Source organism: Lepus europaeus, chromosome 7, assembly GCF_033115175.1.
Source record: "Lepus europaeus isolate LE1 chromosome 7, mLepTim1.pri, whole genome shotgun sequence".
In the NCBI taxonomy this organism is placed as follows: Eukaryota; Metazoa; Chordata; class Mammalia; order Lagomorpha; family Leporidae; genus Lepus; species Lepus europaeus.
In genome coordinates this window covers 105173670-105201279 of record NC_084833.1, presented here as the reverse complement: position 1 = coordinate 105201279, position 27610 = coordinate 105173670, and the positions used below count along the sequence as shown (strand labels likewise).

At 46.1% G+C, this 27610-nt stretch overlaps 1 protein-coding gene across 2 annotated transcripts; it reads left to right on the top strand.

The window, feature by feature from the left end:
• The first annotated feature begins 1881 nt into the window (after window positions 1-1881).
• BUD13 (BUD13 homolog) lies at window positions 1882-27610 on the top strand. Of its 2 annotated transcripts, none has more exons than XM_062197062.1 (10): window positions 1882-2100; window positions 4752-4842; window positions 9565-9649; window positions 13671-14582; window positions 15720-15934; window positions 17335-17440; window positions 17777-17915; window positions 18877-19061; window positions 19952-20033; window positions 27170-27610. In XM_062197062.1, the coding sequence occupies exons 1-10, from the start codon at window positions 1958-1960 to the stop codon at window positions 27261-27263; spliced, it is 2052 nt and encodes a 683-aa protein (XP_062053046.1). In that variant the 5' UTR covers window positions 1882-1957; the 3' UTR covers window positions 27264-27610. The 2 variants fall into 2 exon arrangements, with proteins under 2 accessions (XP_062053046.1, XP_062053047.1); XM_062197063.1 differs by lacking the exon at window positions 1882-2100 and adding an exon at window positions 2296-2656 and having other exon boundaries at window positions 27170-27609.

The following is a 27610-nucleotide window of genomic DNA, read 5'->3' as shown; positions in this document are numbered from 1 at the left end:
ATCTATTTTGTAGGGTTTTTGTAAGGATAAGTGAGTTAATTGTAAAGTGCTTGTATATGTATTTTCCCATGATTCAAAAATCCTGAAGTGTCTCTTTCAGCTGTAAATGTGTTCTAAGTAAAAGTAGCTATAAATAAAATTATCCCCATTCTACAGATAACGAAACAACCTCAGAGAGGTTAGGGAACTTTGAGAAGGAAGTAGAGCTTTTACAAGGCAAACTTCAAACGCTGGCCAGGCAGACCCTTTTGTTTTGTTCGCTGCAGCTGTAACGCGGGGCAAAGCCCAGACCCTGTACTGGGCACATAGTCAGTTGATCTGTTTAACCACCTTGCAATGGAGGCTTGGGGCATGAGCTTGGCTGTGTTGTTTTTTAAGTAGAAATCCATCCCACTTATTTTTTTCACTTTATTTGAAAGGTAGACAGGTCTTCCACCAGCTGATTCACTCCCCAGATGCCTACAACAGCCACAGCTGGTCAGGCCAAAGCTGGGAGCCAAGAACTTCATCGGGGTCTCCCTCATGGGTGGTAGGAACCCAAGTACTTGAGCAACCACTTGGGGTCTCCCAGGGTGCACATTGGCAGGAAGCTGGATCAGCCACGGAGCTGGAACTTGAATTCAGGCACTGTGATAACCAATGCGCCAGACAAGCCCTCGAGCTTGAGTCTTGTCAGGCTGAGGTTGGGGGTGGGCTGAATGGCTACTGGCAGAACTGAAGACAGATAAGGGCAGGAGATGTGTTGATGGGGGCCAAGGAGGGGACACTGCTCTCGTTCACTGGAGCGGAAGGGTGATGCTTTCCAAACGCCTGAAGTTCAGTCTGAGCTGTACAAAGTTAGATTAGAAGCCGAGTAGGGCTGTGTAGGGGGCCCCAGAGGGCTCTTGTGCTAGCAAGATCCTAATTTCCCAGTCCAGTGTTGCCTTTTCACAAGCCCTCCAAGACCCAGCCTGCTTTCCACTCGGGGCCTGTGGCTGCAGATGCTCAGTACGGCCCAGTGGCTAAAAGTTATGCTTCAAGGCAGTCATCTCCCAGCCTGTTATGTGAGTAAAGGGTTTTTGGGGCATATGTCCCAAGACAGGTGTATTTATTTGTAAAATACAACAATGCCTACTTGACTAATACACTAATAAAACAGTGACACATACTTAACAGACATGATGAGATGAAAATACGGGCCATTACTTTATTCCACAAAAACAGCGGAGAGGGCCAAGTGAGAGAATTCAAATAAAGCTGTTACCCTCCACAGAAGAGCCTTCTCCCCAGAAACCTGAGTATTCGAGTTCAGTCTCTCCAGCTTCGCTATTTAGTATGCAGAAAGTAGATCCACATCCTTTTATTGGAAAAATTTTACACAGTTTCCTAGAAGAACTAGGGGCGACCAATAGGACCAAGTGTGGGGCACCTGCACAGGCTTTGGAAGCCTACGAATTTTCCACAGTAATTACACTGGGGTTGGGCTCCCTGGCTGCCTCTGGTAACCCACCAGAGCAGGTTCCTGCCCACCTAAAGATACTGACATTGATAAAACGATCACAGGCCGATGAGCACGCAGTAATGTCTCAATCCCCGCCACCGTTTTAAGTTAGGCTGTGCCAATCATTGTGCCTACTTTGTTAGAAAACTTGGCCAAAGTCGCACAGGGTCCGCTGCCACTCCAGGGCCGGCGACCTTAACCACAGTGCGGTTCCGAGGCCGCGGGGGCAGGGGATCTTGTTTGGGTCAGCTTGTTGCCAGCACGTTGGATGAATAAAGAAGAGACAGGATTGCGTCACCGCAGGAATGTCTACGCTAGCCCGCCCCGGCGTCACCGGCGGGGCTCACCTGTCAGTCTCCACGGTCGGAGCTCATCCGCTACTTCCGGTTCTGGCTCCACCCCTTCGACGGCCGCCGTCTGTTTCGCTCTCAAGAATTTTGTCCCCAACGCCTAGCCGTCCCTGCCCTCGCCGCTGCCATGGCGGCAGCTCCGCCGCTCTCCAAGGCCGAGTACCTGAAGCGTTACTTATCCGGGCCAGATGCCGGCGTCGATGGGGCCTCCAACTCCGGGCGCAAACGGCGCAAAAAGCGGCCGAAGCCCAGCGGGGCCGGCGGTAAGGGGTGAGTGGTGCTGACTGGGAAGGGGCGTGCGGCGCCGTGAGCCTTCCCGACTCCGCCCCGGCCGCCGGCGCTTCCTGATCCCGGGGCCCGCCGGCCTCGCTCAGATTCCCGGCCGACCCCGGTCCAAGCCTCGGGCTCCGCGCGGACCGCTCGGCCTAAGCCCCGCGCGTCCGGGCAGCGTCTTCAAGCGTCGGAGCCAGGCTGTAACTCTCCTTTCCCGCCTGTAGCCTGTGACTGTTGTGCCCCGAGAGCAGTGGGGCTGATTCGGTCTCCGGGTTTGGGTTTTCAGGGTTCCAGGGCCTGTCCCGGGCGGTGTGTGTGTGTGTGTGTGTGTGTGTGTGAGAGAGAGAGAGAGGTGGGGTTGGGGGTGCCCCAGATCCCTTGGTCTCCGGTCCTGAACCAGAGACCCAAGATCGCATCTTGTTCTTTTAGTAATAACTACTATTGACAGTAATAACCGCTGTTCACACGATTCTTGTCATTTGTAGTTCTTAACAAGTGCCGTTGTAAGAACTTAAAACACGAGTGTCTTTAAGCATCACAACACTCCCATTAAGTAGGTATTTCTGTGTCTTTTTTTTTTTTTTTTAATGAGAAATGTTTTGTATCCAAAGTCCTGGGTTGAACAGTGCTCCTCGCCCCCTGACTCCTGTCCACCCAGCACCTCAGACGTTATTTGGAAACAGGTTCTTTGCAGATGCTACCAGTTAAGATGAGGTCCTATTTGGTTAAGGTGGGCACTAAGTCCAATATGGCAAGTGTTCTTTTAAGAAGAGACACAGGGAAAACGGCCCTGCGTACATGGAGGCTGACATCCGGTTGGATTTATGCTGCCAGGAGCCAGCACCCTCATTACCCTCTGACCCCCAACCCCCACCTCCCATCTCCCCCACCTTGGGGACCTTCCAGAAGCCGGAAGAAGTAAGGAAAGCTCTTCCCAGGAGGCTTCCTAGGGAGCATGGGCTGGCATTTTGGACTTGCCCTCAGACTTTTAGCTTCCAGGTTTGTGGTACTTTGTGATGGCCAGCCCTAGGAAACAGATATGCCCAGGAAGTCAAATTAGTTCCCAAGAATTAGTCCGCTTATTCTCCTAGTGTGATTCTCACCTCATTCTTTCTTCCCCATTCGTGTGTGGACGCTGGAGACGTGGCCGTGCAGCATCTGTGTTTCTGTCCTTGCCAGACCACTGTAGGATGTGTGGCTGTGAGCAAGATCTTTTCATCTCTCAGCTTAAGATTCCTAATTTTTAAAGTGACAGTAAAGTTGAGTAATATAGCATATTAAGTGGTGATTGTTGTGATTAGAGATGTTGCATCAAGTATCCCTATCTTTAAAAAATTATTATTTTTAAAGATGTATTTACACATTTGAAAGGCAAAGTTAGAGAGGGAGAGATGGAGATTTTTCCATCTGCTGGTTTACTCCCCAAATGGCTGCAATGGCTGGGGCTGGACCAGGCATAAGCCAGGAGCCTGGAACTTCATCCAGGACTCCTACATGGGTGGCAGGGGCCCAAATACTTGGGCCATCTTCCGCTGCTTTCTCAGGCTCATTAGCAAGGAGCTGGATTGAAAGTAGAGCAGCCAGGCCTCAAATCAGAGCTTATTTGCAGGTAGTGGCCACAATGCTGGCCCTAGTAAAAATTTATAAAATTTCTTTTTGTTTGTTTCCATCTTATTTGAAAGTCAGAGAGAGAGAGACAAAGATTTTCCAAATGGTTCACTTCCCAATTGCCTGTGACAGCTAGGGCTGGGCCAGGCAGAAACCAGAGCCAGGAACGCAATCTGGGTCTTCCATGGGGATGGCAGGGACCTGAATACCTGAGAAAGCTCACCAGGAGGAAGCAGGATCAGAAGTGGTGTAGCCAGGTCTAGAACCAGGCACTTCTGACATAGGATGTGGGTGTCCCAAGCAGTGGCTTAACCAATGAATCAGTGTTTGCCCTAGGCTTTATGAATAATAATTATTCACATCACACTTCCTTATATGAAATGGCATAGTGTTGTTTGCATTAACCCATGTATGAAGTCCCGTGTACATTAAGTCTTCTCTAGATTACTTGTCATACCTGGCTGTTTTCAGTATGCACCTGCGTGTGGAGCCTGTGGATGCGGAAGGCTGACCATACCCTGCCGTGCCAGTTACTGCGGGGTGGTGAGGACGCCTCTGTGAACCAGAGAGCCTTGCTTCTTCTGATGGAGCTGTGGTTCAATGGGGATGCATTTAAACAACTGATTACACAGCTAATTGATTTATTTCTTACGTGATCAATACAATGGAAGTATAACTGAAGATCTTGATCTTGGGGCAGGGAGAGGATAGGCAAGGAAGCTGTGTCCAAGAAAGTGATATTTTTGCTAGGACTTGAAGAATGAGTAAGAGTTTCCTGGTAAATAGGGGAATAGTGGGTTAGACAGAGGGAAAGGAATTCCGGATGTGAAAGCTGATGTGGAAGGAATTTGGTCATTCTAGGCACCAGAGAATGACCTGGGAGACTGTGAACTGAGGGGCAGTGGTATGAGATGAAGCTGGCCATGGGAGCAAAAATTAGACTATGGGCGATTTTGTAGGATTTTGAGCTTTACTGTAAAACCAATGGATCATGTTCTTAGATTGGTATCCTTTTTGATCTTTTTATTGTTTCCATTTAGAATGCGGATTGTGGATGATGATGTGAGCTGGACAGCTATCTCTACCACTAAACCAGAAAAGGAGGAAGAAGATGATGGAGATTTGCCTGTGGTATGTATATTCAGGACTCTGGGACTTGGAAATGATTTAAGCTTCTCAGTGTTAACTCCCAGGGCAGAATAGATTTGTAGGGGAAAGTTGAGCACAGAGAATGGTTTAGCCTAGTCTGTCCGTCTGTCTTTCTTTTCTCAGAAGCCTTTTATTTAAGGTATACAGACTTCATGCATTTCATAAATACAACTTTAGGAACATAGTGATTCTTCCCACCCTACCCACCCTCCCTTCTGCCTTCCTACCCTTCTTTTTCCTCTTCCCTTTTTTTTTTTTTTTTAAAGATTTATTTACTTATTTGAGAGGTAGAGTTACAGGCAGAGGGGAGAGGGAGAGACAGAGAGAAAGGTCTTCCATCTGCTGGTTCACTCCCCAAATAGCTGAAATGGCCAGAGCTGAGCCGATCCAAAGCCAGGAGCCAGGAGCTTGCTCTGGGTCTCCCATGAGGATGCAGGGGGCCCAAGCACTTGGGCCATGATCCACTGCTTTCCCAGGCCGTAGCAGAGAGCTGGATTGGAAGAGGAGCAGCCAGGACATGGACGAGTGCCTATATGGTATGCTGATGCTGCGGGCAGAGGCTTTAGCCCCCTATGCCACTGCACCAGCCACCCCCACCCCATTCTTATTTTTTTACTAAGATCTATTTTCAATTAACTTTATACACATGATTAACTCTATACTAAGTAAAGAGTTCAACAAATAGTATGAAAAACTGATCCTCAGCAGTTGAGACAAGGGCTGTTCAGAGTCATCTCAGTGTCAATTTCACATGTATAGATTACCTTTTAGATGTTCTGTTACCACAGATCAGGGAGAACATAAGGTATTTGTGCTTTTGGTACTGGCTTATTTCACTAAGTGAAATGTTTTCCTGTTGTATCCATTTTGTTGCAATCAACAGGATTTCATTTTTGCTATTGTGAATTCAGGGGTACAGGTAACTTTCATATGTTGATAACATTTCCCTTGGGTAAATTCCCAGGAGTGGGATTGAATGAATCATATGATAGGTCTGTATTCAGATTTCTGAGGTATCTCCACACTCCATACTGTCTTACACAATGACTGTACCAGTTTACATTCCTACCAGCAGTGGATTGGATACCTTTTTACCCACATCCTTGTCAGCATTTGTTGTTTGTTGATTTCTGTATGAAAGCTATTCTAACTGGGGTGAGGTGAAACCTCATTGTGGTTTTGATTTGCATTTCTCTGATGGCTAATGATTCTGAGCATTTTTTCATGTATCTGTTGTCCATTTGGATTTCCTCTTTTGTTTAAGTTCTTTGCCCATTTCTTAACTGGGTTGTTTGTTGTTGAGTTTCTTGATCTCTTTATATATTCTGGTTATTAATCCTTTATCAGTTGCATAGTTTGCAAATTATTTCTCCCATTCTGTTGGTTGCCTCTTCACTTTGCTGAGTGTTTCTTTTGCAGTACAGAAGCTTCTCAATTTGATGTAATCCCATTTGTCCATTTTGTCTTTGATTACCTGTGCCTCTGGGGTCTTTTTCAAGAATGCTTTGCCTATGCCAATGTCTTGCAGGGTTTCCCCAATGTTTTCTAATAATTTGATGGTATCGGGTCGTAGATTTAGGTCTTTGATCCATTTTGAGTGGCTTTTTGTGTAAAATGTAAGGTAGGGGTCTTGCTTCATGCTTCTGTATGTGGCGATCCAATTTTTCCAGCACCATTTGATGAAGAGACTGTCCTTGCTCCAGGGATTGATTTTTAGCTCCTTTGTCAAAAATAAATTGGTTGTAGATGTATGGGTTGATTTTTGGAGTTTTGATTCTGTTCTATTGGTCTATGCATCTGTTTTTGGGCCAGTACCATAGCCTAGTCTTTCACTATGTCTGTTTAGACAGTTCCTGAGCTATTTGCAGTCAGTAGAAACTATCCTTGTAATTTTGCATGTTGACTGTTTTCTGGGTTAGCAGTGTGCAGTGCACTCTTCTCTTATGATGCTGGGTGGCAGCAGCAAGCCGCCATTCCCAATCAGCCACAAGATCCCAGGGTCAGCAGTTGGTACTGTTCTGTGTGTTGTGTTGGTAAGCAATGATATTTTTAAAAAGATTTCTTCGAAAGAGTTACACAGAGAGAGAAAGAGAGGCAGAGAGAGAGAGGTCTTCCATCCTCTGGTTCACTCCCCAATTGGCCTCAGTGGTCAGAGCTGTGCTGATCTGAAGCCAGGAGCTTCTTCCTGGACTCCCACGCAGGTGCAGGGGCCCAAGGACTTGGGCCATCTTCTGCTTTCCCAGGCCACATGCAGCAAATGCCATGGGAGCCCAGGGTAGATAGCATACTTGGTATTTTGTTGGGAGACGTCATGTAGATGTAAATATCTGAGGGTTTTGTTTTTTTTTTTTTTTGACAGGCAGAGTGGACAGTGAGAGAGAGACAGAGAGAAAGGTCTTCCTTTGCCATTGGTTCACCCTCCAATGGCCGCCATGGCAGGTGCGCTGCGGCCGGCACACCACGCTGATCCAAAGCCAGGAGCCAGGTGCTTCTCCTGGTCTCCCATGCGGGTGCAGGGCCCAAGGACTTGGGCCATCCTCCACTGCCTTCCCAGGCCATAGCAGAGAGCTGGCCTGGAAGAGGGGCAACCGGAACAGAATCCGGCGCCCCGACCGGGACTAGAACCCATTGTGCCGGCGCCACAAGGTGGAGGATTAGCCTGTTGAGCCACGCCGCCGACTGAGTTGAGTTTTGAAGGGTGCGTGAGAGCCGGTAGACAGTGAGATCTTCCATCCGCTGGTTCACGCCCCAAATGGCTGCAACAGCCAGGACTGGGCTAGGCTGAAGCCAGGAACTAGGAGTTTCATTTGGGTGTGTCTCCCACATGAGTTCAGGGGCCCAAATACTTGAGGCATCATCTTCCACTGCTTTCCTAGGCTCATTAGCAGGGAGCTGAATCTGAGGTGGAGTAGCCAGGACTCAAACCGGCATCCATATGGGATGCCAGTGCTGTAGGCTGTGGCTTAACCCTCTGTGCCACAGTGCTGGCCTCTTAGAATTATTTTTTAAAAATGGTTTGAGTGCCAGCATTGTGGTGCAGTGAGTTAGGCTGCCGCCAGTAAAAACAAGCAAATCAATGTATTCTGTTTAGCAGCATGGGGTATTTCTGTGCAGGATTATTGTGAGGACCCTGTGAGGTAAGAATGGGATAATATTTAAGTAAAGTACATAACATAGTGCCTTGCGCATAGTCTACTTTGTAACTAGAAATTGGCAATGCCAGTCTCTTTGAAAATCTATCCTTTGGGAGCCAGTGCTATGGCGTAGAAGGTGAAGCCACTGCCTGTGGTGCTGGCATTCCATATGGGCACCAGTTCAAGACCCGGCTACTCCACTTCTGATCCAGCTCTCTGTTATGGCCTGGGAAAGCAGTAGAAGTTGGCCCAAGGCCTTGGGTCCCTGCACCCGCATGGGAGACCTGGAAGAAGCTCCTGGCTCCTGGCTTCGGATCAGCGCAGCTCCGGCCGTTGAGGCCCGTTGGGGAGTGAGCCAATGGATGGAGGACCTCTCTCTCTCTCTCTACCTCTCCTTCTCTGTGTAACTCTTTCAAATAAATCAATAAATCTTTTTTTAAAAAAAGAAAGAAAATCTATCTTCTGGAATGGGAATCTGTTTTGTCAGAGGGTAGAACTAGGATCAGTGGAAGGAAGTTATAAGAAGATGGATATGGATCTCATAAAACTTGAAGCCTTCTCACACTGTTTAAAAATGCAGTGACTGCCTTGTAAGATCATGAGTTTCCTGTCAAGGATTGAGTGAGTGAATATTTATCAGGGATATTTTGTTTTCTCCATTCTTCCTTCCTTCTTTCTTTTCTTTTCTTTTCTTTTTTAAAGATTTATTTATTTATTTGAGAGGCAGAGTTATAGATTAAAAAAAAAAAAAAAGGTCTTCCATCCACTGGTTCACTCCCCAAATGGCCTCAATGGCCGGAATTGGAGCAATCCGAAGCCAGGATCAGGAGCTGTTTTCGGGCATCCAGTGTGGATGCAGGGGCCCAAGCACTTGGACCATCTGCTGCTGCTTTCCCAGGCCATTAGCAGAGAGCAGGATCAGAAATGTAGCAGCCAGGACTGGAACCGGCACCCATATGGAATACCGGCACTAAAGGTGGAGGCTTAGCCTTCTGTTCCACAGTGCCAGCCCCTATCAGGAGTACTTTCGAGACAATTCCAGCTTGTTTGAGAGTTTAGAGAATGTGAGATGTAGATTTATGCCTTAAACATCTGTGATTCTGTGTGCATCTCAGAGGCTTCCTTGGTTGGATTTAAGAATACCAGGCATTGTGACAACCTGCAACAGAAAGGAGCCCAGAGTCCTTGATCTGTGGCAGGCAGGCGTGACAGGGAGGCAGCCTGTGTTTTCTCTTTGAATGTAAAAGTGAAAAATGTTAAAGGAATGTGGCTTTTAGTTTACAAGTGGCACCTGTGTACCCGGATTGTTAACAAAAAGGTTTGTCATGAAAGAAATTAACCTTTGGAGGGACAGTGATAATCAGGGAAAGGTGTATAATTAACCCAGTACAGTGACAGTTGGTGTTTATGGGGCGGAGGTAACTGAGCACTGCTCTGTGTCTCTTCATGACTGTTTTGGGTGTACTCTGTGTATCAGGAATGGGAATGGTCATAGCTTCAGGTTTTGAGACAACAGTGCTCCTTGGCTGGTTGCGGGGATGTCCTCTACATAGTGTCCCTCTTCTCACAGGTGGCTGAGTTTGTGGATGAACGGCCGGAAGAGGTCAAACAGATGGAGGCCTTTCGCTCCAGTGCCAAATGGAAGCTCCTAGGAGGTGAGTTCCTCCAGCAGATGAATCTGAACTCCCCGTTTACAGGGTAGACCCTTTTCCCTTTTGTACACTTTTCTTTTAGAGGAATGATAGTTTGTTTTAGTGTGTTATTGAGCCTGAAAAATCGAGTGTGAAAAAGAATTCAGGATTTCTTCAGAATGAGTAAGACATGGGAACTTAGCGATCAAGTGCCCTGCTTTCTCTCATATTTTGGTATGAGGGGTTACCGAGGTCAGGAAGCGGCTCCTCTGGGACTGCTCTCGGCCTAGATGGGAGAGCTCTTGGTCCACAGGCGGGACTTTGGGAGGAGGTCACAAGAAGCAGAGGAGCACTTTGGAGACTTCACCCCTGTCTTCTCTTCCAGAGTGAAGTGGTCATGTCTGGGTCAAGGACCAGTGGTTTTTGTCCTTTTTATTTGTGTTAATAGATTTCTGGTTTTTTTCCCTTAAATATTAGTATTTTACAATGCATTATCCTCCAATTGCCTATTCTAGACCTTCTCTCTAGGCCAATAATTTAACTTCCTTAAAAAAAGTTCTTCTTGTTTTCTTTTGAGACCTTCTGAGTTGAGTAAGAGGTGTGTGTTTGTCCCTTGTGCTTTGCCGTGGTCCTCCTGCTGCCTAGCCCAGGAGGTGCCTTCAGTAGTGTGGAATTGTTGGCTTGCTGATAGGCATTTGCTGCTCGCAGCTTGTTGCTCTTCACTAGAGCGTTCCTCCTTTTCCAAGAACTTTCTAGATAGCTGTACCTGTGAGTCCAGTGAGTACGTCCTGCTCTGTGTAGCCACTGGGGGCATGCTTGGTTTTGTCCTGTGTGTGTTCTTTCATAGACAAGGATCCTGCTTTTTTTGTTTTTTTTTTTTTTAATATTTCTATTTATTTAATTTTTAAAGGTTTATTTATTTACTTGAAAGGCAAAGTTACAGAGAAGCAGAGTAGAGAGAGAGGTCTTCCATCTGTTGGTTTAATAGGCTGGAGCTGGGCCTATCTGAAGCCAGGAGATAAGAGCTTCTTCCAGGTCTTCCACATGGGTGCAGGGGCCCAAGGACTTGGGCCATCTCTTACTGCTTTCCCAGGCCATAGCAGAGAGCTGGATCAGAAGTAGAGCAGCCATGACTCAAATCAGCGCCCATATGGGATGCTGGCATTGCAGGCAGGGGCTTTAACCACTATGCCACAGCACTGCCCCTAAAGTTTTCTTTCATAATATGTACTGAAAAGTAACCAAGACAACAGTGATCACTAATCCATAGCTGTCACTTTCACTACACATTTTTTCAAATCAGAACTCTAAGATAATTAACATAATGGCAGAAAGTATAACACAGATGACAAATCTTGTCTAGAAACTAATTTCATCCTCAATGTGGGAAAAGGAGCAAGCCTCCAGAGTAAACTGGAATTAAACAGCTATCAAGAAGCAGGGTCTGGGGCCGGTGCCGTGGCATAGTGAGTTAAGTCTTCACCTATGGTGCCAGCATTGCATATGAGTGCTGGTTTGAGACATGGCTACTCCACTTCTCATCCAGCTCTCTGCTATGGCCTGTGAGAGCAGAAGATGGCCCAAGTGCTTGGGCCCCTGCATCCGCATGGGAGACCGGGAAGAAACTCCTGGCTCCTCGCTTTGGATCAGCTCAGCTCTGGCCATTATAGCCATTTGGGGAGTGAACCAGCAGATGGAAGACCTCTCCTCCCTCTCTCTCTCTTTCTCTCTCTCCCTCTCTCTCTGCCTCTGTCTCTCTGCAACTCTGCCTTTCAAATAAATAAATAAATCTTTTAAAAAAATGAAAACCTTAGTCTTGGGATATTTTTATCAGAATGCTTTTTAGTCTTATCCATTATTTTCTATCTTATCCTGTAGGTGTGTTTCCAATCTTTTGTATAATCTTTTCAGAGAAGATCTGGTCTCCATGTCTAAAGGTCTAGGAAATCTCTCTTTCTCTCTCTCTCTCTCTCTCTCATACACACACACACACACACAGTCCTTTATTTACTGGAAATAACTTACTGTTCTGGTTTTTTTCCCCCTTTGTATACATCTCTTGAAATGTATCAGTCTCATGGGTTAGATTTTTTTTTTTTTTTTGACAGGAAGAGTGGATAGTGAGAGACAGAGAGAGAAAGGTCTTCCTTTTGCCGTTGGTTCACCCTTCAATGGCCGCTACGGCCAGTGCATCTTGCTGATCCGAAGCCAGGAGCCAGGTGCTTCTCCTGGTCTCTCATGGGTTAGATTTATTGTCAAGCCTCCTGCAGACATCAGTGCTGTTCTCTGTGGGGTGGATTCCAGTGCCATAGGTCTGTTCTCAGAGCAGAGGGGTGCCTCGGTTCACTTCATGCACTTAACAAGGATCCACGTGTTCCTAGCCAGCTGTGGTTTTGGTGCATGGAGCTCAATAACAAGAACTAGAGGGAGAGGAGGAACTGGAGTTGGGGAATGTTGCAGTTGCTATAAACATTTCATACTATTCTATCTCTGAAATTGATGGTCTCAAATGTGAATTTTTCCCTCAGCTACACATTTTTAAAGATTTCACATGGACTTTGGGGTCCGATCTGGATTTGGTATTTACTCCTTCACGAATTACTAGTAGTGTGACTTTGGCAGTGAATTGATCTTCCCGGGTATCACTTCCTCATGAGGACAGTGTTTACTGCCCACACTTGTGAAAATTAAATAAGGCCATCTGTATAGAGCATTCGCACATGGTAGGTTATCAGTAAGTGCTTAATCTTTTTTCTAGCGATTTTCTCCTCTAACAACAAGCACAGTGACATGGATTAAATGTTTAACAAGCATTTCTTTTTTCTTTTTTTTTTTTTTTTTTTTTTTTTTGACAGGCAGAGTGGATAGTGAGAGAGAGAGAGACAGAGAGAAAGGTCTTCCTTTTTGCCGTTGCTTCACCCTTCAATGGCCGCTGCGGCCGGTGCATCGCGCTGATCCAAAGCCAGGAGCCAGGTGCTTATCCCGGTCTCCCATGCGGGTGCAGGGCCCAAGCACTTGGGCCATCCTCCACTGCCTTCCCAGGCCATAGCAGAGAGCTGGCCTGGAAGAGGGGCAACCGGGATAGAATCCGGCGCCCCAACCGGGACTAGAACCCGGTGTGCTGGCGCCGCAAGGTGGAGGATTAGCCTGTTGAGCCACGGCGCCGGCCAACAAGCATTTCATTTTAATATGCAAAGGTTTTGTCCATTTGACTTTTTTCTTTTTTTTTTTTAAAGATTTATTTTATTTATTTGAAAGACAGAGTTACAGAGAGATGTAGAGACAGAGAGAGAGAGGTCTTCCATCCGCTGGTTCACTCCCCAATTGGATGCAATGGCCACGCTGCACCGATCCGAAGCCAGGAGCCAGTCGCTTCCTCTGGGCCTCTACGTGGGTGCAGGAGCCCAAGGACTTGGGCCATCCTCTACTGCCATCCCAGGCCACAGCAGAGAGCTGGATGGGCAGAGGAGCAGCCGGGACTAGAACCGGTGCCCATATGGGATGCTGGCGCTTCAGACCAGGGCATTAACCCGCTGCGCCACAGCGCCAGCCCCGTCCATTTGACTTTTGAAAGAAGATTGATTACAGCTATAAATAGTCTAGGCTAAGTATCAGTAGGAGCCACTGATGGGGAACTCTGCATAAATGAGGTTTTGGAAAGAAACTGGATTAAGGGTTAGAAGAGTTTGGTTCTAGCCAGTCTTTATCTTAGTAGCTGTGACCTTAAATAAGAAATCTCTCAGTATCACAGAGCCTCCCTTTTCATGTCTATAAAACAAGGGACCTGCCCTGCTTACCTTAGAGGGTATACTATGAAAGATGTCTTCAAAATGCTTTCAGATTTACGACTTGTAGACCAGTAAGCGGGGTTATTCTCCAGACTCATGAGTGCTGGTTTGCTGCCTCTAAGGAAGAGTGCTGTGCAGACTTTTTGGGCTTTCTGAGTAGTTCTGAGGTGTATGCTGCTGGGACGTCTTTTGAAACTTTAAATGAAGGGGTGGACAGAGCAACTGTGGAAATCTGGTTCTTTGCTCTTTGTGTTTAGGTCACGATGAAGACCTACCTTCACAAGGGCGTTTCCGTCACAACAGCCCGGATCCTTCTCCTCCCAGGAGAATCCATGATGACACCTCGGATCCATCTTCTCCCAGGAGGGTCCGTCACGACACCCCCGATCATTCCCCTCCCAGAAGAATCCGTCACGACACCCCCGATCCTTCCCCACCCAGGAGAATCCGTCACGACACTCCAGATCCTTCTCCCAGGAGGGCCCGTCACGACACCCCGGATCCTTCTCCTCCCAGGAGGGCCCGTCACGACACCCCGGATCCTTCCCCTCCCAGGAGGGCCCGTCACGACACCCCGGATCCTTCCCCTCCCAGGAGAGCCCGTCACGACACCCTGGATCCTTCCCCTCCCAGGAGGGCCCGTCACGACACCCCGGATCCTTCCCCTCCCAGGAGGGCCCGTCACGACACCCCGGATCCTTCCCCTCCCAGGAGGGCCCGTCACGACACCCCGGATCCTTCTCCTCCCAGGAAGCCTTCAGCTGTGTTTCCTAGGAGAACCCGTCGTGATTCACCAGATCCATCTCCTTCTAGGAGGACGTCTCATAATTCCTCAGATATTTCTTCCTCCAGAAGGGCCCCTGACAGCTCCCCTGATGCTTCCCAACCTAGGAAAATTCTCGGCACCTCTGACACAGGGCAGCTCAGGGGGGCCCGGCACAATTCCCCCAATTCGGCACCTGATGTCACTCACTCAGTGTCCAAAACCAAAAGTAAGAAAGGCCCAGAAAGAGCATCTAGCAAGACTTCTCCACCTTGGAATGAGCCACAGACCTCTCATTCATTACTCCCGAAGAAGAGCAAATATGAGTGTGACTCGGATCTCTCTCCGCCACGAAAAAGACAGGCAAAATCCCACTTTGGAGATAAGCAGCCGCTTGATTCTAAAGGTGAGCCCGTGACCGCCCGCGGGAAGGAAGGACTCACTCCCTGGCAGCTTTCTGTTGCACCCTTCCTTGCTGTATTAGATGTGAGAATGGAATTTCTTTGGAAAAGTTTTGAAAAGTGGGAGACTGGGCTCAGGAGAGTTAAAACATTATGGTGGCAGGGAGGAAATTTTTATGAATTATTTTATTTACTTCTCACCATGTATAAAAGTACTACATGTTTGTGGCAGAAGTTTTATAATGCATAGAAATGTACAAAAAGGCATAAAAAGTGACACAAAATTCTGTCATTCAGAGGCAATCACTGATAATGTTGTAACCAATGTCCTTTTAGTCTTTTAAAAAATGAATTTATTTGAGAGGTAGAGGTCCAATGAGACAGACAGAGAGCTCCCATCTGCTACTCATTCCTCAAATGCCTGCAGCAGCCTGGGCTGAAGTTGGAAGCTGGGAACTCAATCCAGTTCTCCCATGTGGCTGGCAAGAACCCAAGTACTTGAGCTGTGACTGCTGCCTCCTGGGGTCTGCATTAATAAGAAGCTGGAGTCAGGAACTGGAGCCAGATATTGAACCCAGATACTCTGTTGTAGAATTGGGGCATCTGAACCACTAGGCTGAATGTGTGCCCTCTTTTAGTCTTTTTTTTTTTTTTTTTTTTTGAATGTATTTTTGATGCAGTTGAGTCCTGGCTATGCAGAATGAGTATTACTGTGTGTGTAATCTTACCTTCTCTCTTAACATGATATATATCAGATATCAGAATATACTGTAGCTGTTTCCAACTTTGGCCACACCATGGAGAGCTAACTCCCAACTTGTTTTGCCTGTTCTGTGAGTAGATGGAGGTGTTGAAGTTTGGCACAGCGGTCATGGTCACAGTCACTAGTCAGTTGGGAGTAGAACCCCATCTCCTGCCTGTTGGTTTTGAAAGTATCTCTGACTTGGCTCTTCTCCCAAAGCATCTGTACTTGTGTTTAGGTCAATGTTCTATACCAGCTGAGTACATTTTTCTTATAGATTCTTACAGAGGGGTTAGTCTTCTCTTTATTTCTAGGCTCTTCCTCCAGCCAAAGGAAATTTCATTTAAGTTCCTCACCTAGGAGACTTGAGTCACACGTGGGGACTCTTTTTCCTACCCAGGTGACTGCCGGAAAGCCTCTGATTCCGATCTTTCTCCTCCACGGCGTAAACATCCGAGGCCTCCGGATTCTGATTCAGATCTGTCTCCTCCACGGAATAGACCTCAGCACCGAAGCTCTGATTCTGACCTCTCTCCACCAAGGAGGAAACGGGGGACCAGGTCTCCTGATTCGGATCTGTCTCCACCCAGGAGAAGTCAGCCTCCCGGAAAGCGGGTAGGGAGCCCCGTCCTTCCCTTCCCGTGACTCCTGTCTTCCGGCTTTGCACGAGTCCCAGGAAACCGAGCCAGCGGAGGAGGTAGCTATGGCAGTGCAGGGAATCCTGGCTTAGAAGTACCACTGGAGCATTTTCCTTTGCTCTCAGGGCGGGACTGGCTGTAACCCCACCCAGATGGGCTTGTGTCAAGTCTCATGTTAGTTGGGCTGGAAAAACTTCCGGCTTCCTTTTGAGTAAATGAAGGGTTGTGGTTTGTAGGATAGAGTTCGTAGCACAAAGCCTGTGTCAAACTGATCACATATTTGAATCCTATTTCTGCCAGTTACTGAATGTGAGATTTGGGCAAGATACTTAATATCTCTGCATCTCAGCTGTAGATAATGGCAGTACCCTGAGATTATTATGAGAATCAAGTGTGAGTAATTAAGTGTGAGCTTAGGACAAAGTGATCATTTAGTGTAATTTGTTACAAATTTATTATTGTAAGTTGGATTACATGTCTAGCTGGAACATAAAGAAAGACACTTAAACTATAAAACTACTTTCAGAAATCACAGTCTGAGAAATCTGTTTTGTTGTATTTTACATCTATGATAAAGCTTGAGGGATTAGCACAATAAAAGTCCATGTGAACCCCAAGTAACCATAAGGAAGACTAGTGGCACTAAAGGCATCTTATCTGCGAGTTGATTAAGCACTGTGGTGTGCGAGTTTCTCTCTCAGGCAGGTTTCTCAGCTAAGTCTTCTCAGAAGACCTGGAAAAGACTGGTCCTGGTTAGGTGGACCAGCCTGTCCCCAAACCTGCTCTTGGGGAAAAAGTAAGATGTCTGTGTTAGCTGGACCCCTTGGAATTTTATGTGTCTGTTCAGTTCCTGGGAGGTGTCATATTAATCGGAGTTAGTTGCTTACGGATGCCAAGATCCACCATATACTCCATTTGTGGGGTGGGGTTTGCTATCTTGATATGAGGTGGAGATTAGTACAAAGTTTTCCTTTCATCAAGTCTTTTGTTTTTCCTGAAATATATCTACAATGTAGCATCTTAGGTTTGCTCAAGTTTACACTTTAAATGGAGCATTTTTTTCAGTGTTGCTCCGAGCTTGATAAAAATTTCTGATCAAGTGAGCCGAGAGTGTCTTGGTGTGTGCAGTTTGTATGCTGAGAAGTCAGAAATGCAAATGCTTAGTCTTCCCGCTTACATATTGTTGGTTTGTGTTTCTGCTTACTCCTCAACTTGATGGTACTATTAGATTTTCCATGAAATTAGATTTTATTCTTTTATCCTTTGGTAAATAATGAAAATGCAAAGCTGGAATTTTTGGTTTGGTCATTGCTGATCATCAGAACTGCAGTTAACCATGTCTCATTAACATCAGATGCTTCCTTTTTCATTGCATAGGCTGCACACATGTATTCTGGAGCTAAAACTGGGTTGGTGTTAACTAATGTAGAGCAAGAACAGCAGGAGCTCAAGAAACAGGACCAAGAAACCCTGGCATTTGAAGGTAAAAATGTAAAAGTGCTGAGACCATTCCAGGCTCGTGCAGCTTTTATTTTTTTAATGTAACTTATTGATAGTTAATTGCTACCAAATTTCAGCTTTGATTTTATGCATCATTTTAACTTCTCTGTGGGACCAGATGGTTTCCTTCTTGAAAAATGTCGCTTCTCAGGCCCATCACCAAAATGCGGCTAGATGTTGATAGGAACTACTTGTAGTTTGGCTGTAGAAGTTCTTACCTAGCATCAGAATCCCAAGCTGTTGGTATCATGTGTTAGAATATTATTTCTGATTTTAATACCTGTTATTTATCTTTAAAAAATGTGGTTTTTCTTTGTAGCTCAATTCCAGTTTGCTGAAACCGTATTTCGAGATAAATTTGGTCGTAAGAGGAATTTGAAACTGGAACGTTTGGAGGAGAGGAGAAAAGCGGAGAAGGACATGGAGAGAAATGAGCAGTACGCACGATGGGGAAAAGGGTAAGGGACCCTGAAAGGGGAAGCGGGACTGTAGTGATGAGAACAAGTTGTTCCCCGGCTCTGCCAACAGTTCATTGTTCTGTCATGGCTGTTCTTTTGTTTTATTTATTTGAAAGGTAGGGTACAGAAAGAGAGGAAGAGACAGAGGGAGATCTATCATCCACTGGTTCACTGCCCAAATGGCTGAAACAGCCAGAGCTGAGCCCATGTGAAGCCAGGAGCCAGGAGCTTCTTTCTGGTCTCCCCCGTGGGTGCAGGGGCCCAAGCATTTCCTGGGCACATTATCAAGGAGCAGTACCTGAAGTGGAGCAGCTGGGACTTGAACCAGTGACCATATGGGATGCCAGTGCTGCAAGCATCAGCTTTACCCACCATGCCACAGTGCCAGCCCCGAAAGCTGTTATTAGACACTTGATCCACATTTAAAATAGGGATTACTAGATGTGGGGAGAGGTGAGGGAAGTGGAGGGGAGGGTGGGGCAATGGGTACTTAAAAAAAGTAGGGTAAACCTGGCTAGTTCTGGTATAGTGCAGCGCAGTAGGGGTGACTGGGGCTCATGATGGTATAAAATATCCTCTATGAAGAGCTGGAAGAGAGGAGCTGATACACTGCAAGCACAAGGGAAAGATAAGGAAACAGGATGGTTGTCTGATGTGGTTGGTTGAAGCTGTGTATATGTGTGGAAAAGTTCCATTGTACCCCTTTAAAAGTGTGCTAGCATTGCATGTTAACCTAAAAAAAAAAGTTATTTAAAGACTGTTATCAGGAATGGGAAATTCACTGTGCTGAATCTCCTCCCTAGGATACTGATTTATTGCACACTTCCAGCTCAATGTTTTCAATATTTAGCCTGGGTTACTAGAAGGAGGAGGTTCTACTAATGTAGGAGTGTGGTCCATCCAGTGTAGGGATGGAAATACCAAACGCAGTTGCAAGCCCTCCTGGTTCTCTTTGGTTCAGGCTTGCCCAGGACCGGCAACAGCAGCAGAATGTGGAGGATGCAATCAAGGAGATGCAGAAGCCTCTGGCCCGCTATATTGACGATGAAGATCTGGATCGGATGCTGAGAGAACAAGAAAGAGAAGGAGACCCCATGGCCAACTTCATCAAAAAGAGTAAGGCCAAGGAGAGCAAGAATAAGAAAGGTGAGACTTCCGGCAGTCACCAGAAGTGACTAGAGGGGATTTTTGTGAAGAGAGACAGTTGTTAGGGTGCTAATACACAGCAATGTGCAAAGAAGCCTTTCCCATTTACTTTTTTTTTTTTTTTAAAGCACTTTGTCTCTAAAGTTGAGATTTGAACAACTTGGGTTTTTTGTTTGTTTGTGTTTTAAGATTTATGTATTTATTTGAAAGGCAGAGTTACAGAGAGGAGAGACAGAGAGAGAGAGAGATCTTCTATCTGCTGGTTCACTCCCCAAATGGCCAACGGCCAGAGTTGGGCCAGTCTGAAGCCAGGAGCCAGGAGCTTTTTCTAGGTCTCCCATGTAGGTGCAGGGGCCAAATTATTAGGGCCTTCGTCTGCTGCTTTCCCAGGTGCATTAGCAAGGAGATGGTTTGGAAGTGGAGCAGCTGGGACTCGAACTGGTGTCTATATGGGATGCTGGCATTGCAACGATGGCTTTTCTGGCTATACCACTGGCCCCTCTCATACACTTCTAAATTCCTTGTATTTGGAAAGTTAGGTTCAACTTAATTGAGACTTTTTTTGAAAGGCAGATTTGCAGGGGGAGAGACAGAGATCCATCTTCCATCTGCTGATTCACTCCCCAAGTGGCCCCAATGGCCAGGGCTGGGCCAGGTGGAAGCCAAGAGCCTGGAACTCCATCCGCTCTTCCATGTGGGTGGGAGGGGCCCAAGTAAATGAACCATCTTCCACTGTTTTCCTAGGCATATTAATAGGGAGCTCCATTGGATACAGAACAGCCAGGACTCAAACCAGTGCTCACATGGGATGCCAGCATTGCAGGTGGCGGCTTGACCCACTGCACTACAATGCAGAAACTGACTATTTTTTTTTTCATTCCTCTCATTAGTGCGACCTCGCTACAATGGCCCAGCACCTCCTCCCAACAGATTCAATATCTGGCCTGGATATCGCTGGGATGGAGTGGACAGGTAATCATGATTACTTCCTACATTTTCATCTTCTCTTCTGTCTGACCTTAATCTTTCCTCACTGTTTCTAAATCACTCTATACTCTGCCTCCTTCTCTGCTGTAATCACTGGGTGAATAATATACATTTTACTTGCTTCTAGTTCTGAGGTCCACAAATCCTATTTCCCACGCTCGGAACACTCCCCTCCCTCCTATTTCTTTTTCAGAATTGACGTCAAGGTAGGGCATCTTTTGTCTTGGACATTAGCCACTTTTAATGATATTTGCTAAGGTTTAGAGGGAATGAGTTATGGATTGTGGTCTGTATCTTTAAAATGTAGCCCTTGAGCCTTCATTTCCTTCCCTCTCTGAGCAGTGAGCTGCTTGTAATGTTTCACACTCTCATCTATTCAACCAGCAGCATCTGTTTCCGTGTACTGTAACTTCTTGTCTGTTCTGATGGATGAGCTGTATTTTCTCCACTCCAAGTCAGTCCCTCTACTAACTTATTAGATCCCATCTCCTCTTGCCTACTAAAGAACATTGTTCTAGTATCTAGCATAATGATTCTCAAAATTTTTAATCTCATGACCCCTTTACACTCTTAAAAATTATTTAGGAAAAATAAGCTTTTATTTATTTACATAGATTATATTATTTAGGAATAATATAGTCAGGAAAATTTTATTTTTCCTAAATATATTATTTATATTTATAAATTTATATATATATATTTCCTAAATATATTTATATATTTAGGAAAAATATTTAGGAATAAAAATAAAAAATTAAAAATATTTAGAAAAAAAGCTTTTATTTATTTACATAGATTATATTAATATTTGCCATATTAGAAATTAAATCTGAGACATTTAATTATATTAATTTATTCCAAAATATTAAATATTAATTTAAATATATTAATTATTCTTACTTTAATTTATTCTAAAAGTAAAGCTGTTACATGTTAGAATAATTGCCATATTATTTTTATGAAAAATAGCTATATTTTTCAAATTGAAAAGTACTGACAAGGATAGTGTTGATCTATGCTTTTGCAAGTCTCATTAATGTCTGACTTCAGCAGCTGGAGTCTGCATTTGTCTGTTGTGAAATGTTGTTTAGTGAAGAAAAGTCAGCCTTGCACAAGGGTAGGTAGAGAAGGGAACACATAGTTATACTGCACCACATCTCAAGTAAGTGCCAGTTTCTTGAAGCTGCCTTAGTGGGATCTGAAATCATGTCAGGGAACTTCTCATACTGTTGCATAAAAATCGATTTATCTTTTTCCTAGTTTGAGTGAATCTTTGACTTCAGTTCATTTTTGTTATTATTTCTAGACTCTTGTTCTAATTTTTTGTCTAGTTATTTATTTAATTTGAAAGGCAGAGAGACAGACAGATGGATTTCCTATCTGCTGTGTCACGCCTGAAGTGCCTGTTTTAGCCAAGGCTAGGCCAGTTGAAAGCCAGGAGCCAGAATTCAATGTAGATCTCCCACATGGGTGGTAGGAATCTAACCACTTGAGCCATCACCTGCTACCTCCCAGGGTTTGCATTAGCAGGAAGCTGGAATCTGGAATGGAGCTGGGACTCAAACCCAGCCTCTGAAATGGGATGCTGGCATTCCAAGTGGCATCTTAATCACTACATCAAATGCCTGCCCCCATACATGATTTTATAACATCACTCATTGATCATTTGCAAAATACTGGTTTGCTGAGTTTTTCAGCTCTTCCAAATGCTGACATGTTTTCATTATATAGTTATACTTTCGTTAGTCTTACCTTACTGCAAGTCTCTTTAAATATGGGAAGCTAAAGAATTATGGTGACAATTTTTCAAAATTCTAATTTATACTTAAAAGCTTGAATTTTATCATTGGTAACAAATATTGTCAGTTTTTCTTGATGAACAGCTCATCTTGTACAGTAACTTTTTTTGTAAACTCCATCAGATTTTGTATCTAGAAGATCATGCTGTTTTTGAATACAGACCATTTTGCTTCTTTACATTCTGAATGTCTTTTGTTTCTTTTTCTTGTGTGTGGCATTAGCTAGCCTTTCCAGTGCAGATGCTGGCTAGAAGTAGGAAGAGCTTTATTCCTGATCTTAGGAAAACATGGTCTTCTACCATTAAAAATGTTTTTGTAAATTACGCTTTTTGTCAGTAAACCTTACTAAGTTGAGGAAGCTCCCTTCTATTAGTTTACTGAGAGTTTTTTCATGTATTATGGATTTGTAAAATATTTCCTCTTGGATCTTTGATCCATGGATTATTTAGAAGTGCATTGTGAAATTCCAAACATAGTGATTTCCCGAGATATCTTCCTGTTATTGGCTTCTTTTTTGCTTTTAACTTGTATTTGTTTTATGTTGAATTTATTCCCAGGCCGTAAGTTTTTGTTTCTTCAGCTTTTTGTAGGATATCTTTTCCTTCTGTGCCACCTTCTCTTCTGGTTTAGGAGTAATTTATCTCTTGTCAGTGAGGATCATCTCTGTGTCAGGCGGAGCTCATGTGTGGGTTAATCCACACATGTACAGCGATGTATCTTGGGGGCTTTGTTCAATGACCAGAGACTCCACATCCAAATCCCAAGTTCAGCACTCTGTGTCTTTAAGCACATGCAGCAGAAAGCTCATATTCTTTTTTTTTGGCCACCAACCCTGTGTCCAGCCCCACTGCTTGGCCTGGGCACAGCTTTCAACCCCACCATTGTAAATATGGAAGGGTCCATGCTGCTTCTTTCAATGTGGCATTTTTCAGATACTTGGTGTCTTGTTAGATATGCATACACTCGATGGCCTAGGCAGTTTCCCAGGTTTTCTTTTTTATTACTATTATTATTATTTTTTATTTTTGACAGGCAGAGTGGACAGTGAGAGAGAGAGACACAGAGAGAAAGGTCTTCCTTTGCCGTTGGTTCACCCTCCAATGGCCACCGTGGCCGGCGCACTGCGCTGATCCGAAGCCAGGAGCCAGGTGCTTCTCCTGGTCTCCCATGGGGTACAGGGCCCAAGCACTTGGGCCATCCTCCACTGCCTTCCCGGGCCATAGCAGAGAGCTGGCCTGGAAGAGGGGCCACCGGGATAGAATCCGGCACCCCGAACGGGACTAGAACCCGGTGTGCCGGCGCCGCAGGGCGGAGGATTAGCCTGTTAAGCCACAGTGCCGGCGACATTTTTTTTTTAAGATGTATTTATTTATTTAAAAGAGTTACACAGAGAGAGAAGGAGAGGCAGAGAGAGAGAGAGAGGTCTTCCATCCGCTGGTTCACTCCCCAATTGGCTGCAACAGTCACAGCTGGGCTGATCTGCAGCCAGGAGCTTCTTTCGGGTCTCCCATGTGGGTGCAGGGGCCCAAGGCCGTCTTCTGCTGCTTTCCTAGGCCATAGCAGAGAGCTGGATTGGAAGAGGAGCAGCCGGTACTCGAACCGGCGCCCATATGGGATGCTAGCACTGCAAGCAACAGCTTTACCACTACACCACAGCACTGGCCCCTTTTATTGACTTCTAATTCAATTCCATTGTGGTCAGAGAATATACTCTGTAAATATTGATCTTTGGACATTTATTTATTTATTTATTTTTTTGACAGGCAGAGTGGATAGTAAGAGAGAGAGAGACAGAGAGAAAGGTCTTCCCTTGCCATTGGTTCACCCTCCAATGGCCGCCGCGGCTGCGGCTGGCACACCGCGCTGATCCGATGGCAGGAGCCAGGTGTTTATCCTGGTCTCCCATGGGGTGCAGGGCCCAAGCATTTGGGCCATCCTCCACTGCGCTCCCTGGCCACAGCAGAGAGCTGGCCTGGAAGAGGGGCAACCGGGACAGAATCCGGCACCCTGACCGTGACTAGAACCCGGTGTGCCGGCGCCGCAAAGCAGAGGATTAGCCTGTTGAGCCACGGCGCCGGCCAGATCTTTGGACATTTATTAAAATATGTTTTCTAGCCCAGTATATTGTCGGCCTTATGAATGTTTGACTTGCACTTGAAGAGAATGTAAGTTCTGCAATTATTTGGGATAGTGAGGGGTTGTTTTTTTGTTTTCTCCTAAGATTTATTTATTTGAAAGGCAGAGTTACAGAGAGACAGGGAGAGACACAGAGAGGGAGATCTTCCATCTGCTGGTTTACTCCCCAAATAGCCACCAACGTCTGGGGCTGGGCCAGGCTGAAGCCAGGAGCTTCAGTGGGGTCTCCCAAATGGGTGGCAGGGGCCCAGGTTTTGGGCCATCTTCTGCTGCTTTCCCAGGCACATTAGCAGGGAGCTAGATTGGAAGTGGAGCAGCCTGGACACACATCAATGCCCTTACGAGATGCCAGCATCGCAGGTGGAGGCTTTACCCTCTATGTCACAATGCCAGCCCCTGATTATTCAGTCTTTAATCAACTTTTCTAGTTTTGCCCGCTCTTGGCCTTCTACAAGGGAATCTTTCCAGAACAGATCTGCAGTTTGTTGCAGTCTGAAAACCCATTAGTTCAGTTATTCTAACAGCCATTACTTAAAGGAGAAGCCGAGGACTAGGTAAATCGGCAGTTTACCTGGAGTCATGCCACTCACACGATGCAGCTGGAGCTGGAACCCTGGACTCCTGATTCTCTAGTCTGAGGCTCTAGTGAAACAAAAGCCAGGTTCCATTGTGTTAAGGGGTGGATGAGAAGTGAGGGAATGGACACATGAAGGCTCTTTCAAGAAGCTGAGCTAAGAAGACTGAAGTAACACATAGGAATCAGAAGAGATCTGAGATCCACTTGCTCCCCCTTCAGCCCCCTCACCACCGCCACCATTGGGGTCCAAGACACCTTCCTGCTGATTCCATCATTTCTTCTTGGCTACCTTTGTGAGCATCTCTTCCTCTGCGCACCTGTTAAATGTTCCTCAGGGCTCCATCCATAACCCCTGGCTGTCTCACGCCCTTTGTTCTCTGAATTTCACCTGGTCATGCTTTGAGCCATGGAAATACACAAATCTGTATTTCCTGCCTGTCCTGGTACATCCAGCCGCATGTTGAAGTTCTTTGTTGATAGATGGCACTTGAGATGCCTCAGAGTCAGCACGTTTAAAATGGACCTCCTCAGCGTCCCCGACCCCAAGCCCGCACCTCTCTTGTCCTCTCTTTGTTGGCTACTGGCAGCCTCACTCGTCTGCTCACTCAGTCATTAACCTGTGAAGCAGATGCACAGCACGTCTTCTCACTTTGGCTTTATGCACTAACCAGTCTCTGAGTTCTACTGATTTTGCCTCTTCTGTCTTCTCGCTTTCCATCCCTCCTTTTTATCATTGCTGTCATCTTTTTACCTGGACCTTTGCAGTGACGTTCCTGCCTACAGGCTCCTCCAGAGTGAGCTCTTGGAAGAACAGTTTATGCTCCTGATTTAAACCCACACTTCACGGGCCCAGCATTTGGCCTAGCAGTTAAGCTGCTGGCCGGGGTACCCATCTCCCATATCAGAGCGCCTGGGTTCAGTACCCGACTCGGACTCCCACTTTCAACTTCCTCTGATACAGACCCTGGGAAGCAGCAGGTGATGGCTCAAGTAATTCGGTCTCTGACTGACTTCCTGGCTCCTGGCTCCTGGCTCCTGGCCCGGCCCGGCCCTGGCTGTTGTGGGCTTTTGGGAAGTAAACCAGTGGATGGGAGCTCCCTGTCTGTCTCTCAGCCTGATGAACAAGCTCATCTTTTCTGAATGAAATCTAAGCTTCTTCTTTTTTTTTTTTTTTTTTTACAGGCAGAGTGGATAGTGAGAGAGAGAGAGACAGAGAGAAAGGTCTTCCTTTGCCGTTGGTTCACTCTCCAATGGCTGCCGCGGCCGGCACATCGCGCTTATCCGAAGCCAGAAGCCAGGTGCTTCTCCTGGTTTCCCATGCAGGTGCAGGGCCCAAGGACCTGGGCCATCCTCCACTGCACTCCTGTGCCACAGCAGAGAGCTGGCCTGGAAGAGGGGCAACCGGCACAGAATCCGGTGCCCCAACTGGGACTAGAACCTGGTGTGCCGGCACCACAGGTGGAGGATTAGCCTAGTGAGCCACGGCGCCGGCCTTTTTTTTACCATGATCTATAAAGCTCATTAGGACTTGGCTTCTGTCTGCCTTTCTAGTTTGGCTTGTGGCTGCTTCCTTTGTTCCACTTTTGGCTGCAGCCATGCCAGTTTGCCTTAGTTCCTTGCGCTTAGGGTGGTACTCACTTCTGTGCCCTTCCTTTTACTGCCTATGGTGATGTCTATCCTGTAAAGACCTCTTGACCCTTCTGCTCCCTGTGGTTAATTCTTGCTCTTTTCAGCCTTTGCTGGCCATTCTTGTCCATCCCTTGTGTCACCTTTTTTTTTTTTTTTTTTTTTTTTGACTGGCAGAGTGGATAGTGAGAGAGAGAGACAGAGAGAAAGGTCTTCCTTTTTGCCGTTGGTTCACCCTCCAATGGCCGCTGCCGCCGGCTCATCGTGCTGATCCGAAGCCAGGAGCCAGGTGCTTCTCCTGGTCTCCCATGCAGGTGCAGGGCCCAAGGACTTGGGCCATCCTCCACTGCCTTCCCGGGCCATAGCAGAGAGCTGGCCTGGAAGAGGGGCAACCGGGATAGAATCTGGCGCCCCGACCGGGACTAGAACCCGGTGTGCCGGCACCACAAGGCGGAGGATTAGCCTGTTAAGCCGCGGTGCCGGCCTTGTGTCACCTTTTTACTGTGTTGCTTCTAAGCTCAGTAAGATCTCTATTGTTTCATGATACTCCATGCATCTTTCTTCTACCATAGTTTATCCTTTTTATTTAAATTTAAATTGTTTAGCTGTCTCTTTCTTCCACTAGTCTATGAATTCATCAGGGTAGGTGCTGTGTTGTTTTCATTTTCCTAATGCTTACCACGTTGCCTAGTGGACAGTGAGAATAAGTGTTTAATGAGTGGATGAACTGAGATACAGATGTCAGCTGAGCTTTAGAAAATGGTAAGGTTTGAAACAGTTGTTGCAGAGTGGGAGGAAGGTCTGAACAAGGGCTGAGGAGAAGGTGAATCATGTGTTTTGTCCCTTTGATTCTGTTGCACCTGCTTCAGATGTTTTCACACAGTTGCCTTGCTTTCCTCTGTGCTGTTTATTATGAACTGTTCTGTCCTTTGTAAAATAGATGCCCAGTTCAGGGTTCTGATGAGTGTATCTCTTGATTGCAGATCCAATGGATTTGAACAGAAGCGCTTTGCCAGGCTTGCCAGCAAGAAGGCAGTGGAAGAGCTTGCCTACAAGTGGAGCGTTGAGGATATGTGACTTTGTGGAGCTGTGCTGGTGGATGTGGGCTGTGGTAGCGGGCATAGGGCAGCCAGACCTCCAACAGGAACAGTCGCCCATCCCAGTGATCAAGGCCCACGCAGACCAGCAGCTGGCTAAATGCCAGTTTTGAGAGCAGATCTTTGGACGGAGGTACCTGACCTTTGCAGGTGTTCCAACACTGGCTGTGGTTGACTTTCACAGGAAACATTGACTTCTGTGCCCCACCCTTGGTTCTTGGTTGGGGCTTTCTTTTTGTTCTTTTTAAAAATAAACATACATTTATTTTCATAAGAAAAATTTTCTTAACTGGGTGCTCTGTTTTAGAAAAGAATACAAGCCAATGT

Excerpts from the sequence above, each read along its gene's own strand:
- BUD13 (XM_062197062.1), top strand. The coding sequence starts at position 1,958 with ATGGCGGCAGCTCCGCCGCTCTCCAAGGCCGAGTACCTGAAGCGTTAC. Across the intron at positions 17,916-18,876 it reads TACGCACGATGGGGAAAAGG|GCTTGCCCAGGACCGGCAAC; the intron begins GTAAGGGACCCT and ends TCTTTGGTTCAG. Across the intron at positions 20,034-27,169 it reads CGCTGGGATGGAGTGGACAG|ATCCAATGGATTTGAACAGA; the intron begins GTAATCATGATT and ends TCTTGATTGCAG.